This window comes from Solanum stenotomum, chromosome 1 (assembly GCF_019186545.1).
Source record: "Solanum stenotomum isolate F172 chromosome 1, ASM1918654v1, whole genome shotgun sequence".
NCBI classification, from domain to species: Eukaryota; Viridiplantae; Streptophyta; class Magnoliopsida; order Solanales; family Solanaceae; genus Solanum; species Solanum stenotomum.
Genome location: NC_064282.1, coordinates 464,139 through 482,853, shown reverse-complemented (window position 1 = coordinate 482,853; position 18,715 = coordinate 464,139). Strand labels below are relative to the sequence as shown.

Here is an 18,715-nt window from a genome sequence, read left to right as displayed (position 1 = left end):
TTTCACGAAAATAGAAAATTAGCTACGAATTTGTAAGTAATCAATAGCTAAATAGCTTCTAGCTAAATGAATTTTGTTATAATTCGCAGTTAAATTGAATTAGCATGAGATTTTTATTGTTTAACTATGAAATTTTGTCTGTCGCTAATTTCTTGTTTTCTAGGAGTCTCAGTTTAAGACATTTTCCCAAAATTATGGAGCGCAATTTTGTCTCTTAAAATATTTAATTTCAAAATCAAAAGAGAGAACAAAACGTTTTTTCTATGTTAATCACCATTTTTTAAAAATCAAAATGAGTTAATCATCAAATAATAAAATAATGTTACTAACGAATTATTTGTATAGTACTTTCCAAAAAATGAAATGTGATAATATATAGTAGGAATATTACTTCAGGGGTTCAGCTAGGATAGACTAAAAATCTTGGCTGGCTCCGCCACTGAGTTCAGCGAGGATAGCAACTACGTACTACTATCCTAAAGTAAAAAGTATATGAGTAGTAGTTTTTATGGAATCAAAACTAAATATGTATACAGAAAACTTAAAATAAATTTACAAAAAAAAAGTTCATCGAAAAAGATGGAGGCAAAAACTTACATCTGATAATGTGAATAACTTAGTCCAAATGTCCAATTAACAAGGTTGTACATAGAGAGTTATCCACTAAAAATTGAAGGACCAAGGAAATAATCTCTTATGTCAATTTTTATCATTGAATAGAAGAAAACAATCCTATAAAAACTGCATTGTATTGTTCTTACATACTCTTATGCTATTTTTACTGATCTTCTGTCAAAAGAATCATAAACTAAAATAATATTTGTGATGGACTATAAAATTAAATCTCCTTGAGGAAACACCAACGTTGAGTAAATATAATGGAGTATCTAATTTCCACTAAGGAAAAACGCTATAAACACCAATGATAAGGTGTTGGCCATAAAGTTGATGCGACATATGGTATACTAAAATAAAATAATTAAGGTGGTTTCTTACCTAGCTCCCATTCAATGATTATCTTTTACCAAATTATATTATAGTGGATGCGAACGAATTTAATATTTGACATAGATAGGAATACACTATTAGAAAGTATTTGTGAGAAAGGTAGGTGAATGCTGTATTCTTAATTGGAAAATGAAATTACAATAATAAGAAAGTCAAAATATATATTAATGGTGGTGTGAAATGTGAACTGTTTTCGAAAGAGATAATTTCAGAGTTACATATGAATATGAATACTCTTTAGAAGAAATTAAGGGAATTTATATAGTGTTATAACAGTAGAAAAAAATCATTCTTAATTAAAAATCTTAAATTCGAAATATCTGTAAATAAAGTTCTTTTGCTCATGCTAAAATTCCTCCTGATGACTGATGAGTATGTTATAATACAAATCTAATTAAATTACCAACAAGGGTTGTGGTGGAGTGGTAACTGGTAAGTACTTCTTCATCCTTAACTAAGAGGTCTCGGGTTCGAGTCTCCTTGGTACAGAGTCACCTTTGTTAAGGAACGCTTTATCTCTAATGTAGGACTTTCCAGTTCGAATCCGAATTTAGTCAAACTCCAATATTGATATCGAACACCGGATGAAAAATAAAAAATAATCTAATTAAATTAATCGGACAAGTCATATTAGACATGAATGATTAAAAAATAACAATTGAAACATTATTTGCTTCGATCTTTAAGATGTTTGTCTTTTGGGTTTGATTGTCAAAGGACATTTTTTTATCAACAATATTTAAGAATATATTTTTTCAATAAGTGAGTTGAATATTATTTTGTTTAGTCCAATGATTCTGCATCAACGATTCCATTATTCTATCAAATACGAACAATCAAGATATTTTTTGTTGCATTAATTTTATAATATAAAAAAATATACAAATTACTGTGTACAAAGTGAAATACTAATTGAACAAACGAGTCTAGATCACACAATCAAATTCAAAAAAGAAAACAAAAGATTTTTTTGAAAGTATATTCTATATTGGATAAAATTATAAATACAATTATTATCTATTTAATCACATATATATTTCAAATATAAATAAATAATTTATTTATATATAGAACTCTATATTGATTTAAATTGTAAAAATAAGAATTAAGAAACTTGAGAAATATTTAAGAATTCTTTAGGTGAACTAAAATTAATAATCTAAAATAACTGTATTTGTTTGATGCAAGAATAATTGTGTGTACAAGTGACTTGGTGTCAAAATAAACAAAAAAAATTATTGTGTTAAGGTTCGAACAAAAAATTACTTAATTCAAATAGACGCGTTTTACTACTACGTCAGAATTTAACATATATACACAATTTAATTTATGGCTAAAGTAAAATGTCCGACTAAACAACTTGAGGCGGCTAAAACTCCACCCTTGGAGGCTAAGTCCATGCTATGTCACAACGGACAAATTAAGTTATTAACATCACTTTTTTTTTTTTTAATATATAGAATAGTAGACAATTAGACATGTCCAATCACGTATAACCAATATCAATTATAACAATATTTATGATAAAATCATAAAAATGATGATAGGTATAAAATTACCTTTATATATTTATTCCTAAACATTGTATTATACGGTAGTATTTAAAATTTACAGTGAACACTTGAGTTCTCCGTTAAAATTTAAACAAATAATGTGAGAAGCAGAGTCAAGTTTTAAAGTACATGGTTTAGAATTTTTGCCTTTTTAAATTAATAATATATACCTATTAAATGAATTTCTTAAGACAAATATAAAATTTATAATTTGACTCAAAATTACTAACTTCGATCAAAGTCATATCTCAAAAGCTAGCTACCGTATCTGACGTCAGTTTCTTAGCCGCCACGAAGCCAACAACACTCACCAAATAATTAAATTTAATAAAAAGAAGTGGTGTAAGTGCAGGTTAGTAAAAGTCGCATTCGTATAGTTGAAAGTCACAAAAGGAAAGATCATATTATTATATATAATAGTCGTGTGAAATGTTGACTAGTGCTCAAAGGAAACGACAATTCTGCAATGAATTTTGATAAGACATTATTTTCCGAGGAAAGATGAAAGGAAGTTGAAAACAATGTACGCAGAGTCGAACAAAGATTTCGAAAGCTCATATATAGGCAATGAAGAAATTAAATTATTTACATACTATAAGTATATATACCTTTCAATGTCGAATAATATATCGTTATATTATTCGAAAAATTATACTCCCTTCATCTTAATTTAGAAATTTTAGTTTGACTGAAAGTTCAAGAAATGAAAAGATTTTTTTTAAAAAAAATTAATTATCTTTAAAAGATGTTGGAATTGAAGAACTTACTAAATAGAAAGGTCTTGACCTAAACTCAGAAAAATGGTAGAAAATAGTGTTAGTGTGTGAACAATTTTATGCTACATAGATTAACAAATCAATTATTACAAGTGTAAATGTAAATAAAGGCAAACTACATAAATCCCTTTTAAAGATGGGATTAAGTAGCAGTTGCTCAATGCTCCGATAATAGACCTAGAGAGTAGTCTTCATGGGCTTTAATCGGGATGGGCTTGAGTAGTCTTCATGGGCTTTAGCTGGGCCCAAATCGGGTTTCGTATCGGGTTAGCGGGGAGTTGCGATAATTAAAGGGATGTATAAATAGAGAGAGTATACCTATGTGGATTATGTGATGAATCACACCCACAAGGCCACAAAGGCTTATCTGTGTGGGTGCACTTACATTACATAACGGCAAATTTGAAACCAAGAACACACTCAGGCCATGACAAGCCTCAACTTTCCTAAGACTGGCCATGGCAGGGACTCTATACTCCTCTTTCCCACTTCATGCTTCCAGTCAAAACCTTTTCTTCCTTCATCCAAAGGTAATCTGCTTCTTTTTTCTTTCTACTTTTGAGTCTTTTCTTCGGCTGTAATTAGGAGTGTTTTATGGGTTTGATGGTATGGGATTAACTATTGGAGTAGTAATTTGTACTCTTTCATGGATAACCGATAGCTATTGTGAGGTTTTAAAGTGCCTTTAGAACTAATTGCATGTTTTTTCACTCCTTCATCATTAGCCCCGCATTCACTTGTTTCTTATTTGATTGGGGTTTTAGACTGCGATCAATGTCACGGACTAGAATTGAATTACTGGGTCTATCTTGTTTAGTGCAATGAAAGAGTGAGAATGGTACCACTATTTTCTTTTTTAGTAGGCCAACTTGCCTACACACCAACACAAGTACCTTGTAACTCTATTGACCAACGTTTAGACAAATGAGAAGAAATTACTTGTTTTGGATCTCCGATGGAATTTGAACCTAGTCTCCAACACTTGCACACAATGCTAAATCACACCCTTTAGTGCAGAACTATTTCTTTATCTCCCCAATGAATAGAAATTTTAAATTCTAATTGATCAATCATACTGTGTCAGTTCTGTTGGATACTAGTATTATATTTGGAAATGCCACTTGATACTTTATCCACACTGTTTTGGACAAAAACTAGTACATCAGGATTTTGGTATCTAAATTTCTGAAATCAAAATAAATCAAGTGAACTTTTTATACTGCAGTTGGTTTAGGTGCTTTAGGATTCTTAATCCGTCTTTAATGATTAAATATAACTCATGAACTAATTCTTTTCAAACTGTAAAGTCTTGTTTGGAGTAATCAGGTTCCTCATCCACTCTTATGTTTTGCCCATTTTCCATTCAACAGTTTGTGAATGATAGCTTTTCCCCTTTTTTGCTTAAAAGACATTTTGGTTGTGTGTGGCAGGAACTTGAACTTGAGACTCATTTATAAAGGTTACTCAAATAGCTTGGAAATAGTTTAAAACTCGCATAAGTTTTGTCTCCTTTGTAAAACAACTTGGAATATTTCTGAAAGAAAAAGAAATTTAAAGATTTGCCCGATATGATTGTTCAATCAACCACAAATTTTGGAAAATATGAAAAATCTTTGCTCTTCTAACTATTAAACCACCAAGCTGATAATTGAATGCAGGTTATAGGTATTCTTCAGGTTTGATTATAAGGACCCAGACCTTAATTTATGCAAGTAGTTTATCCAATGGACGCACTAATATAAAGGGACCAAGAGAAATACAGTTTGTCGCAAAAGGTATATCCATTCTTTTGTTGATAATAAGAACTTCTTTCTCTTGTCAACTTTCATTTTGGGAAGTATATAAATTTTATAGGACCTCATTTTCACCTTCAGCACAACCTGTGGCTGTGGAACTTGTAGAGGATAAGTTAAGGGATCCCCAGACAAGTGGTGACGCTATACGTCAGCGCTTCCTTGACTTTTATGCTGCAAGAGGTCACAAGGTTCTTCCAAGTGCTTCTCTTGTCCCAGATGATCCAACAGTTCTATTGACAATTGCCGGAATGCTTCAGTTTAAGCCTATATTCCTTGGAAAGGTTCTACATGAGATTCCCAACTTTAAAGTAGTGGTTTACTTCTACTGATATCTAGTTAATGAAAAGCATTCAGTTGAAAGTTAAATGTACTTTATCAGCAGTGAATTTCTATTTCTCCATGTCTGAAAAACTTTCTAGGTCATCAAGCAAATGTGTCTCCTTAATTTTTACCATTACTTAATCCACGAAGTTGTGAATATCAAGCATTCTAGTTCTTTTTGTTAAGTTTTTTTTTCCAGAAGTTTTCTCCAAAGAATCTTTCAATGAAGGTCTTTTAGGGCATTTTTCATTGAAAACCCCTTCTTCCAATCACAATTCTTCAATAAAATGACAGACGTTCAACCAAAGTTTGAAGCCTTCTTTTCCAAGAAGTATTTGCAAAAGAAATTTTGCAGAAGCTGCCAAATGACTTTTTAATTCAGCAGGCATTTTTGAAAGCTAATAAACATAGAGCTACTAATGAAATGCATAGAATCACTTGCTGAGTTGGCATGGTCTGTCTCCTAAATAGTAAATTGACATCCATATCTTGATTATTCTTGTTCATAGTTGTGTATCATGTTTTGCTTTAACTGCTTTAAACAGAAGAAACCTTCTATTCCACCCATTTCAAATTGAGTGCTACATTTGATTTTATGAGGTTAGACTGAAATTTTTATTGTTATTACTTGTATCATTTTTTTTTTTATCTTTTGAAAATTAAATCACTCTACATGAAAATATAGATTTTCTTAAAAAAGACTCTTCATGAAAATATAGCATTTTGAAGCTCTATTAATTATCTCATATTTGAAACATAAAACGTAATGGTTTCTTACAAACTAAAATAATGTGATTCTCTTTCCTTATTTTACTGTTGGAGCTGATATCAAACTGTGGAATTGTGTGAATACTTTTATTTGACTTTAAGAAATGCTGGTTTACTTTATTCAGGTTCCCAGGGAAGTACCTAGTGCAGCTACTTCTCAGAAATGCATCCGAACAAATGATATTGAGAATGTGGGTCGAACATCCCGACATCAAACATTCTTTGAGATGCTTGGAAATTTTAGTTTTGGAGATTATTTTAAGAAGGAAGCTATTAAGTGGGCATGGGAGCTCTCCACCTCTGAGTACGATAAGTCATGTTTATGCAGTCTCATAATCAGTTACTTTCTGTTCTACTTGATTGAAGTATGATGATACCATGTATAGCAGGGAATTACTGTGGCAGCATATTTTCTGCTTATATGGACCCCTTCTCAAGAATGAGAAGATTAGAATGCCATAAATTGCAAACAGATACATCTAAATCATTGTTATATGATGGTTTCAGTCATAAAAGTAAGGACATAAACGAACTTGGCTATTTGTTATTTTAAATTTTATTAGATACTTTAGGTTTTGAATATTTATTCTGCAAATATTCCGTTTCCAACTGGCTATTTGAAGTCCTATTTTTGAAGCCTATGATCTATGGCCAATTATAATGGAGGATAGACTCGTATAATCATTCTCTGCATATCCTATTGTTGCCCAAATCAAAGCTCATTTAGTAGAGTCCTCATACAAGACAAAGTTACTTGGGCTGCTTTTATGCACCAAACCAGAAAAAAAGATGATGTTACAAAAGTGTGCAAACAATAGAAGCAGAAATTAAGCTGGAGCGTGTTGTTTAGTTGGCAGCAACGAAGCAAAAGAGGGGTGTTGAATATTGTGGTTGTTGTTGTTGACTTGCTAGAATAACTAATTGTTTAGTTATAAGAGGACTCCAGTACTTTATTTAGATTTTAAATTTTGTTTGATATTTTAGATCGTTGAGATATTTTTTTTTAAGTTTTTGAATATTTGGTATGCAGATGTTTTGTTTTCAAATGCCTTTTTAAAGCCCTATTGTTAATTAAACTTCAAGAGAGAAATTTTCTATCATATTTTTCAGCCTTCTAGCTGCTGCATCTTTTAGTAAACTGTAAACCCAACATTTACATCCATATATGCATTATGCAAACATATTTATAATTTTACCATTTTTTGTTCTTTGCACTGAAAAGAACTGATTGTCAAATAGTCTCTGTCTGCAGATATGGACTCCCAGCTGATAGATTATGGATTAGTGTTTACGAAGATGATGATGAAACTTTTGCACTATGGCATGATGAGGTACAACACTGAAAGATATGTCTGATGCATTATGTCTTTAGTGAAGTAATAAGGTCAATCCTTCTACAATTAACTAGTTATGCACTTATGCATGGTAGGGATCTGGTAAATAAATGCTGGAGCACAACCTTCCATTTAGACTGAACAGAGGTGTATTATGGTCATTCAAAGATACCTAGAGAACTTCATTGCTTTCCAAGTGAAGTGAAGTGAAGTGAAGTGTATCAAACAGCCAAATACTATATTTTAAGATCCTGAAATATGTATACTGTGTTCAAACTTAGATGAGTTTCAAGGCTAAAACAATGTCTCTCCATTATGGCTTAGTCTGTGGGGGTAACTCAAATAATGACTTAGAAGAACACATTTATTTTGATAAGTGAGAAGAGCACATTTTATTGTTAAGCTACCTCAGTTTAACTCAAAGGAACCTCATTTACGTTGGAGTGTGCTCTGTCAAATATGAGAAGTCTTTTTTTTTTTTTTTTTTTGATAACCGAGAAATCAGTCTGTGACCCGCTCTTTGGACCAATCACAGCCTTCTAAACTCGGTGGATAATGGGCCCGCCCCTCTACTCTTCTCCACTTAAATATCAGGCTTCGCTTTGCATGGTGTGGGGCTTGAACCAAGTTTATTGCAACCAAGTTTTAAGAATGACTGTATTTAGTTCACATTTTGATCTTGAATGAAATATCTTTTGACGTTCTTGGTCTGTAACCCTCTAACCATCAATACCTACAGATGGTACTGTACTATGCGAACCCACGCAGAGGTGCTAACACAGTTATCCTTGTTTCGTTCTGCAGCTAGGTATTCCTAAAGAGCGGATAAAAAGACTTGGAGAAGATGATAACTTCTGGACAAGTGGAGTTACTGGTCCCTGCGGTCCATGCTCTGAACTTTATTACGATTTCCATCCCGAGAGGGGCACTTCTGATGTTGTAAGTATTAGAGGTTTAACATGCCTTTTCATTTTCATTTCATGTTCAGGTGACGTGGTCTCATATTTTTTATTTTTCTTCTGTTTTACATTTATTTGCTCCTCTTCACTCTGTCTAACCCTGTGGTCTAAATATCAGGATCTTGGAGATGATACAAGATTTATAGAGTTCTACAACCTTGTTTTTATGCAATACAATAAGAAGGATGATGGTTCCCTTGAGCCTTTAAAGCAAAAGAATATAGATACTGGACTTGGTTTAGAGCGTATGGCCAGGATTCTGCAGAAGGTAATCATGAGACAACAACATTTCTGAATGACTGTAGGAACAAATTAGGTATCGGATCTCTCTTTTCTTTTGCTACTGGGTTTTGTGGCAAAGAAAACCTCCCATAATTTTGGATTTATGATATTTTGATTAGTATATTATTTTCAAGTTAATCAGAACCCTCCCCACCCCCAACTTCCCAAAAAAAAAAAAAAGAAAAAGGATAACATAGAGGTTCTCCTCATTTTTTACAGGTCCCCAACAATTATGAAACAGACTTAATATTTCCCATCCTAGAGAAGGCTGCAGAATTGGCCAATGTCTCATATGCTCTTGCAGATGATTCTACAAAAACAAAGCTTAAAGTACGTCGCACTATAAGATTGCAAGTCTTTTTGTTTGTGAACTGATTTACCTTCTAATATGTTGAAAGCCTTCTAATTCTGATCAATCCAGATAATTGGAGATCATATGCGTGCAGTTGTTTATCTGATATCTGATGGTGTCAACCCATCAAATATTGGTAGAGGGTATGTGGTACGTCGCCTCATTAGAAGGGTTGTTCGAACAGGCAGGTTACTTGGTGTAAAGGGAGATGGGATGGGTGATCTTCAAGAAGCATTTTTGCCAATACTTGCCAAAAAGGTGATTGAACTAAGCACCAATATTGATGCTGATGTGAAGACAAGATCATCCCGCATACTTGAGGAATTGAGAAGGGAGGAGCTTCGTTTTGTCTTGACTCTAGAAAGGGGAGAAAAACTTCTTGAACAGATGCTGGCAGATGCATTGTTAAATACTCAGGGAACTGAGACTGCACCCTGTCTGTCGGGCAAGGATGCATTCATATTGTATGACACCTATGGATTTCCAGTGGAGATAACAAAGGAAGTTGCTGAAGAACGTGGAATCAGTATAGATATGAATAGCTTTGACATAGAAATGGAGAAGCAAAGACAGCTATCTCAGGCTGCACATGATACAGTTAAACTAGCAGTTGAAAATGGTGCAAACCTTGCTGAAGATATCCCTGATACTGAGTTTCTTGGCTACAATACTCTCCATTCCAAGGCAGTGGTTGAGGGTTTGTTGGTAAATGGTAGTCCTGTAGCACAAGTCTCCAAAGGAAGTGAAGTGGAAATTTTGCTGAACAGGACTCCATTTTATGCTGAGTCGGGAGGCCAAATTGGGGATAACGGTTTTCTATACATGACGGAGGCTGAAAATGAACAGAAAGCTATTGTAGAAATAAAAGATGTCCAAAAATCTATGGGTAATATATTTGTCCATAAAGGGACAATCACAGAAGGTACTATAGAGGTTGGCCGAGAAGTAGAAGCTGCTGTTGATGCAAACTTGAGACAACGGGCTAAGGTATTATGCTGTATAATGTAGAAATTGAATGGATATCCATCATATTGAGGACATAAGAACTGATTGATGTGAGATTCTTTAGTAGCATGGATTCCTGAATCATCTGTTTTAGTCTCGCTATTGCATTTCAATTTTTGTTGATAACCATTTGTCTACAGATTTTTTTTGGTCTAATCGAAGTTTATCTATTCTTATTTTGTGCTTCCTTTTAGGTTCACCATACAGCTACTCATTTACTTCACTCAGCACTCAAAAGAGTAATTGGTCAGGAAACATCTCAAGCAGGATCAATGGTTGCTTTTGATCGTCTTAGATTTGACTTCAACTTCCATCGATCTCTTCAAGACAAGGAACTCGAAGAAATCGAAGGTTTGATCAACCAATGGATTGGCGATGGCACAATTCTGGAAACAAAAGTCATGTCTTTGACTGACGCAAAAGGAGCTGGGGCCGTTGCTATGTTTGGAGAAAAATATGGAGAACAGGTGGGGATTCTTCTGGATGCTATGTTTTTACTAATTTATGCTATTAAAGCTGATATGGAGTGACCAGCAGTCCTCCTCTTTTATGAGTATGTGAAACATAAAGATTAAGTTGTACACCGGTCCATTTTGAGGATAAGTCTGACAATGAGATTTTACCATGTATTAAAGTTCAACTTGTTGAATTCATGTCTTCCCTAATGAAAACCTATATAGGTACGCGTAGTTGAAGTTCCTGGCGTGTCAATGGAATTATGTGGTGGCACCCATGTCAGCAATACTGCTGAGATACGTGGCTTCAAAATCATATCAGAGCAGGGCATTGCATCAGGAATAAGGCGAATTGAAGCTGTAGCCGGAGATTCTTTCATTGAGTATGTCCTTACAAGAGATAACTACATGAAGCAGTTATGCTCCACTCTCAAAGTAAGGTTTCATGTACACCTTTTCAGTGGAGGATTTCTTCTACATTTTTCTTGTTCAACATGTTATTGGAGAAAACATTGTGGTTATCTGCCAAAATAACTGCAGGTAAATCAAGCAAAGTTTCAAGGAAAATAATTTTTAGAGAACAAATATTAGGAAAATATTGCGTGGATTGTTGTAACTTCTGTATTAATTTTTAAAAAAAATATTTTTTTGTTTTTTTGGAGAAAGTATTTTGATTTGATTCTCAAAACCAAACACTTGTTTCCATTAAGTTGGTTTCAATTTTGCTAAACAACTAGACAAGTTACCTGAAAATAAATTGTTTGGTTCTTTTTATATAAATAGTGTAATTAGGATAGTAAAGAAGTCATTGTTGTACGTCTATAAATGGTCTAGTGGTAACAGCTCTTGTAGTTTTGATTAATTCTATGGTATTTTGAAGTAAAATCATACATTGTGAAGGTAAAAGCAGAAGAAGTAACTGGCAGGGTAGACGCACTTTTGGAAGAATTACGATTGACAAGAAATGAAGTTTCAGCTGCTCGGGCAAAAGCAGCAATCTATAAGGCATCAACACTTGCTAGCAGAGTATCTACTATTGGAACTTCAAAAAGTATTAGGTAACCAAATGTTGTTATAACCATTGTCCTTGTAATGAAAAGTTCACATTTTCCCAATTGAAGTACACATGTCCACAGGCTTTTTTTTGTGTTCCCTTGTTTATCTTGGAAGTTGTAACGTTTAGAGTAATATCTCAAACAAAAGACGCATAAACAAATATTGCAATTCTAATCCAGTGAAATCAGCACATATAATGCGCATGAACTAAAATTTTCTCTGTCAGTGATGTGGTTCTAATCCATCTTGCATCTTAAAGTCACTGCTGATGCGACTTTGGGCTACAACTTACAAAAGAAGTAGATGAAACGTCCTCTACTGCTTTACCTTTTTTGTTTATTTGCTTAAATGTCGTGAATAAGTAACAACACTCTGATTCTTCTAACTTGTTACAATTGATGTTTTCCAGGCTCCTAGTTGAGTCCATGGATGATATTGATGCCGATTCACTCAAGAGTGCTGCAGAATATCTGGTGGATTCTTTGAAGGATCCAGCAGCTGTGGTTCTAGGATCATGCCCGGGAGAAGGAAAAGTTAGCCTTGTTGTTGCTCTAACACCAGGAGTTGTTAATCTTGGAATTAAAGCTGGTGAAGTTATAAAGCCTCTAGCTAAATCATGTGGTGGAGGAGGGGGTGGTCGGCCTAACTTTGCTCAGGCAGGTGGGAGGAAACCAGAGAACTTGCTAGGCGCTCTTGAAGAAGCTCGTGAACAGCTTAAAAATCTGCTTGAAAAATGATGCCTAATGGTAACATCATGAGTTTTCAGTTGGTGAAGCAGAATTGAAGTCCTTATTTATTGATCTTTGAAGTAAGTATCTCTTGCCACATATGATGCAAGACGTCTGCTTCCATCACAACATTTCCATACAACTAGTTCAGATTCTCTCCTTTCTTTTATTTGCTCCTTAGTTTTTCTCTCTCATTTGTGTGGTTAGCTGCTCAAGGTAGGAGAGGAGGGAGTGTTGTAAATGGGGTTCTATACACAGCATCAACCAATACAGTTGCAGAAACTTCATATTATCTTGGTACAAATGATTTTACAATGATTGCTTAAACTGTCATTGTAATGATGATCAATTTGGACGCGTATGAAATAGTGCTATACATGAAAAAAATTTCTCTTCTTTGTGTTTGAAAGGTCCATCTGTTTCTCTGCCACAGTCGAATTTGAACTTTATAAATTTCGGAATGCCGCTAAACTCACTGGAGTTAATTGGATTTGTACAGTTTGCAACACAAATACAGAGTGCGGACTCGAAGCTACTGAGATGTGCTGAAAAAATCTCCAAAGATGAGATTTGATTATTTTGTCAATCGATCATGATTTCCTGGAGAATATATTAGAGTTGGTATTTAGTAAGTATTATAAAACTATGTGATGCTGGGGTGGTGGCACTAGCCGTTGAGGCTGGACAGGACAGCAAAGAGAACCATTCTTGTACTTCACATGAGAAGCATATATCTGCAACTATTAATGGTTTGTCATGAACACCAAGCTAAGCTCAATCTTCAATGTTGCTACTGTCATGTGCCATTATATTGAATACTTCCTCTATTCAATTCTAGACTTTGCACTCACTCCCTTATGAATGAGCATATTAATTGGTGTTTACTCTTAATGGATTTGTGAAATAAACAATTAAGAAAGATGACACACGAAAAAAAAAATAGTTTTCTCTTGATATGGTATTAAGTGGGTAAAATAAAATTCAAAATTTATTTTTGTTTAGTGGATAAATAAAAATGAACGGTGAATATGTTTTAGTACTAATGCATTTGACTTGTGGTGGCTTATTTAATGGGTTTTTGTGTTTATACGTGGCCCTAGGTCAATCCCTGGTTTCTTGAACTCTGCTAAATTAAATTCTGATTTGAAGGTAAAAAGTCAAGATTTTCTTAAAAGAAGATGATGCGTAGGCTGCGCCATTGCTGAAATATATGTTTCTGAGAATAAATCCTTGGGAATTTAATTTGAAGTGGCTCATTTTGGTGGTCTATGAATGGATTTTAGCTTATATACATAAATAATAATTAAAGAGTTTTTATAAGATTAGTGTATTTTAATATATAAAATGTTGTTAAAACATTTTATTTTCGTTTTTTTTTCTGGAAGATTACGTGTAATATATCTTAGTTGAACTTGATAATTGTATTTTAGTCGTTAATAAAAATTCTTTCATGTATAAGTTAAGTAATTTGATTTTGTTTCATTATTAAGTTTTTAGGTTTTAATAACGTTTTTAGTCCCCATGATATATATGAGTGACTAAACACACTAATGGAAGATCAAAGAGATACCGAATCATATACCACAAGAATTAAAAACAGAATTTACCAATAGTTTATGAAACCAAAAATGTTAATTTCCAATTTCATTGATAGTCCAATATTAATAATCAAGTCAAGGTAACCCTTCGGGGTGGCCCAGTGGTTTGGGCTTGGGACTTACATGTTGGAGGTCTCAAGTTCGAAACCCCTTGCCAGCGAAAGCAAGGGATTTGCCTTATGGGTCGAGCTCGTCGCACCGGACTTGCCTAGTGCCGGTTACCTCTCCTATGTGGTTTGCGAGCTATTACATAGAAGCGGGGCTTTTACCCCGTGCGCACCCAAAGAATAGCGGTGCCGGATTTCCCTTGTCATAAAAAAATAATAAAAAAATAATCAAGTCAAGGTATGAACAGGCAGGCAGAGGATTTAGACTTCAAGAAAACATAAAGGATATAGCTGGCCTTAGCTTTGGTTTACTTTTGAAAGCCAATTAATTTGTGGCCCTTCCAATTTTTGGATTCTTTCTTCCCTTACCCTGTTTTTGTCTTGTTTCTTCATGCCAACCAACTTGATTACATGTTGCATTCATGAATCCTCAACTTTAAAATAGTATGTCTCAACAAATTAATTTGATGTTTTAAAACAAGGAATCATCTTTGTCATAGCCCGTAAACCACACTAGGCAAGTCCCATGACATAAGAAACACATGCAAGTGATATCTAACTCAGGACTTGCTCAATCAATTCAGCCATAACACTAAATACAGTTTAAATTGAAATTTATTAAAGTTTGGAATATTCTTCTACACAAAGTCCCTTTACTTTAAGTCTTCAAAAGAAATAATGTAACCAAAGAACAAGAAAGGGGTCCAAAAGCAAGCTGTTGGCTATTATGTTTGTTTTACGATAAAGATGGTGATCCTATCTGTACACCTACTTACTTTGACGCAAAATATCATTTAGTATTATTATTTTATTACGTAACCTCTAAAAGTAACTTTCTATTAGACTTAGTGTTCTTAGCTTTTATCTTTGGAATATCTCATATTTAAGAAAAGAATACATGTTAATATGCATAGTACAACTAATTCTTTTTGTTCCTTTGTGGAGGCAAGTAATCTAAATTCCAACATGATAAGGAAAGTCGTCGTGACAAGTAAATGTAGCCCAATTTTTTTTCTCAATTTTTAGGAGAAATGCGTAAACACACGAAGATAGCCAAATTGTTTCACCCTTTACTTTCTCTACATCTTTCTTCTTCTAATCAAAACAAGAATAAATACTTTCAAATGACTACATATGACTTTCACGTATAATGTATTCAATATCGTTACATTATATAAGGCGATTCACACAATTTTATATGCTTGAGAAAAATAAAATAAAATAAACAATCAAATTAAGATCGATTAAATATGGGGCAAAATTAAGAGATGTTGGTTATTCTGATCACTTTCGCTCAGAAAAATTACATTCTTTACCCACTTTCTTAGCTCATTATAACGTTTGCCTTCAATTTCTTTTATAAATTCTATTGTTAATAATATGACCATTTTTTTGATAAACAACTAATATTCCAACAATACATTTTATATTGTGAGAATTCATCCTAACTAAACTTTCATATTTAAGATCCGTAATATGAGCAAGCTTTACACAAATAAAATTATTAAAAACCTACAAAAAATAAAATAAAAATATAATCTCCTAACCTATTTAAACTTTTAGATAAAATGCATACACAATTCAATAACTACAATGTGTGACTCTAAAGGGGAAAAAAGGGGGTAGACGCAATACAAATTAGTAAAATGCGGAGTGGCAATTAGTGGGTTTTCACTCACAGCTGTAAATGTTGCATAGCAGCTGGTCGGCGTCAAGTGTCAAACTGTCCCCATCTCCACTATTTCTCTTTCAATCCATAATAAGGATATGTTTGGGGGAAGAAAAATTATATTTTATGTGAAAAATAGGTAAAAAAAATAAATTAGTGTTCAATAAATAAGAAAAAAAAATTATTTTGGCCCAAAATTATTCATGAAGAACAATCAAACAGTAACAAAAGGTGATAAAATATATACCCGCATGACATAATTCACTCACAGTGTAAGGATACCTCATAATCTGATGAACAACGAACTCACCCAACAACAATAATTCACAAGAAAAATCTTTTATTTAAGTGCAAAAAGAAGAAGAGTAAAAGATCAGAAAATTTTATTTGAAAAATATAATAAAATCCTTTTATTTATGTCCAACAAAGTTTAGTATGGATAGGTATTTATGGTGCCTTATTAGAGAAGTCATAACCATTTAGAAAAAAATACTATCTTTTAAAAAAGTCACAACTCTTTAATATTAAAAGTCACAATTCTTCGAAAAAAGTTGCAACTCTCCAACATAAATAGTCACAATTCTTTAAAAAAGTCACAACACTTCAACATAAAAAGTCACAATCCTTTGAAATAGCCACAACTCTTCAGCATAAAAAGTCACAATCCTTCAAAAAAATTACAACTCTTCAACCTCAAAAATTACGACTTTTCAAAAAAATTACAACTCTTCCATTATGAAAAGTCGCAACACACGAAGAGTAATTTATCATTATTCCTTTCATTTTAATCTAGATTTCATAATTCACCGTGTATTGAGCATCACATTCCTTTTATTCCATCATATATGTTTTGCGCTTATTTACTCGTATACTTTAACAACAAAAATAAAAAAAATAAAAATAGTTCAGTGGCACCCATTAATTCACCCCACCTTCATTTTCCCACTATCTCAAACTTATTGTTATATAAAGGGCCTTATCACTCACCATTTACTCACTCAAAACAATTCATTCTTCAAATCAAATCCTTTAAACAAAAAAATGTCTCTCTTCTTCCTTGTCTTCCTTCTTTTTGTCTCTTCTGTTACAGCCTGCGATCGCTGTGTTCACCAATCCAAAGTTGCTTATTTTTCCAGTGCTTCTGCTCTTCTCTGTAAGCCTACTCTTTTAATTACTTATCTACTTTTAATTAACATGCTTTTCTAATAATTTTCAATTTCCATTATTTTTGTATTTGTAGCGGGTGCGTGTGGTTATGGAAATTTAGCAATAGGCTTCAATGGAGGTCGACTTGCCGCTGCTGTTCCTAAACTTTACAATAATGGTGCTGGTTGTGGCGCTTGTTATCAGGTTAATTGAGTTTGAGTTCTCCATCAATAACAATTTAATTTTCTCATAATTAAATTTCTCATAAATAATTTGTGTGATTTGCAGATAAGATGCAAGGACCCAAAAATTTGTTCAAAACATGGAACAACGGTAATGGTTACTGATCTAAATAAGAATAACCAGACTGATTTTGTGATCAGTAGCAGAGCTTTTATGGCTATGGCCATTGAGGGAAAAGCTAAAGACGTTCTCAAATTGGGAATCGCCGATGTTGAATACAAAAGGTAAATGTTAACAAAATAATTTTGTCCACGTTACGAAAATGAAAATGGATAGGTATGAGTTTATAAAATTATTGAGGGAGCCTACTATAAGAACTTTATGTTCCTTGTCTTAATTTTATTGTCAGCACACACTGTGTTAATGTTAATCTTTGGTGGTTTCGTTGCAACTACCAAAAATAAAAAAAGAAATAGTTGTAGAATTTGACATAAAGGGGCATCTTACATGCCCCACTTGACCAGACAATGTAGTACTAGTCCATAATTAAAAAAGTAACGGTCAATTGAACATAAATGATATGTGCATACGTGTTATTTTGTAAATTAATCAAATGGATAAGCGCTTTGGAATGAAAGGTTATGCTGCAAATACTGTAGTGCTAATATTGTTTTATTTTTGTTTGTGTATGGGGACAGAGTTCCTTGTGATTACGAAGGCAAGAATTTGGCTGTTCGAGTAGATGAATCAAGCCAGAAGCCATATTACCTAGCAATTAGCATCTTCTACCAGGGTGGTCAAACTGAAATTGTGGGTGTTGATGTTGCTCAGGTAAAAAGAAAAAAAAACTACTTTCACTTTTCCATCTTGATTTATAGTGATGAATTAATAAATGTGTTAACATGTTTTAGGTTGGATCGTCGAACTGGAACTTCTTGACCCGAAACCACGGAGCAATTTGGGACACAAGCAGAGTGCCAAGTGGGGCATTGCAATTTAGGTTTGTGGTGACAGCAGGGTACGATGGCAAGTGGATTTGGGCTAAATCAGTGCTGCCATCAGATTGGAAAAATGGGGTGATTTATGATACTGGAGTACAAATCACTGACATTGCTCAAGAGGGTTGTTCCCCATGTGATGATGGAAGTTGGAAACTTAATTAGTTTTTTTTTTCTCTTCTTTTTAACTGTAACACCACACACAAAGAATATTTAATAAAATCATAGATTGATTCAGTTTGAGTAGACATAGGGATACAAATTAAATTCCTATTCTTTCTTGTTCAAGTCATATTAGTACTGTAACATCACATTCTTTTCGCTATCCAGAACATTGATTAATGATATAATCTCTTTTTCCAGTGCTTTTATCATGTAATGTATGTCACAATTTATTACTGTGTGATATCTTCAAGTAAATGCTCAAGGACCTTTTGGGGTAATCTCTTCATATAGATGGATAATTTCTAGAGATTAATCATAATTCTCTCATGGGGTGCAACATCTCATATATGTAAATCTTTAGAAGCACACGTCTACGAAACCTTGCATGTCTTTTCTTAAACGACATTTTTATGGTAAAATCTTCTTAAGCAACTTAAATACCTCACATATGCAATT

At 33.3% G+C, this 18,715-nt stretch overlaps 2 protein-coding genes across 5 annotated transcripts; both read left to right on the top strand.

The window, feature by feature from the left end:
* Positions 1-3,672: 3,672 nt before the first annotated feature.
* Positions 3,673-12,759, top strand: LOC125864691 (alanine--tRNA ligase, chloroplastic/mitochondrial). Of its 4 annotated transcripts, XM_049544726.1 has the most exons (13): positions 3,673-3,867; positions 4,996-5,112; positions 5,212-5,414; positions 6,348-6,526; positions 7,475-7,553; positions 8,361-8,495; positions 8,634-8,783; positions 9,017-9,127; positions 9,219-10,136; positions 10,349-10,621; positions 10,835-11,044; positions 11,510-11,667; positions 12,075-12,759. In XM_049544726.1, exons 1-13 carry the CDS (start codon positions 3,765-3,767, stop codon positions 12,400-12,402), a joined length of 2,964 nt encoding a protein of 987 aa, XP_049400683.1. In that variant the 5' UTR covers positions 3,673-3,764; the 3' UTR covers positions 12,403-12,759. The 4 variants fall into 4 exon arrangements, with proteins under 4 accessions (XP_049400683.1, XP_049400692.1, XP_049400708.1 ...); XM_049544735.1 differs by lacking the exon at positions 3,673-3,867 and having other exon boundaries at positions 5,192-5,414; XM_049544751.1 differs by lacking the exons at positions 3,673-3,867; positions 4,996-5,112 and having other exon boundaries at positions 5,192-5,414; positions 7,462-7,553.
* A 3,962-nt stretch (positions 12,760-16,721) lies between these two features.
* On the top strand, positions 16,722-18,459 carry LOC125853064 (expansin-like A1). Its single transcript, XM_049532737.1, has 5 exons — positions 16,722-16,920; positions 17,008-17,117; positions 17,202-17,380; positions 17,795-17,927; positions 18,008-18,459. Exons 1-5 carry the CDS (start codon positions 16,809-16,811, stop codon positions 18,257-18,259), a joined length of 786 nt encoding a protein of 261 aa, XP_049388694.1. The 5' UTR covers positions 16,722-16,808; the 3' UTR covers positions 18,260-18,459.
* Positions 18,460-18,715: the final 256 nt, after the last annotated feature.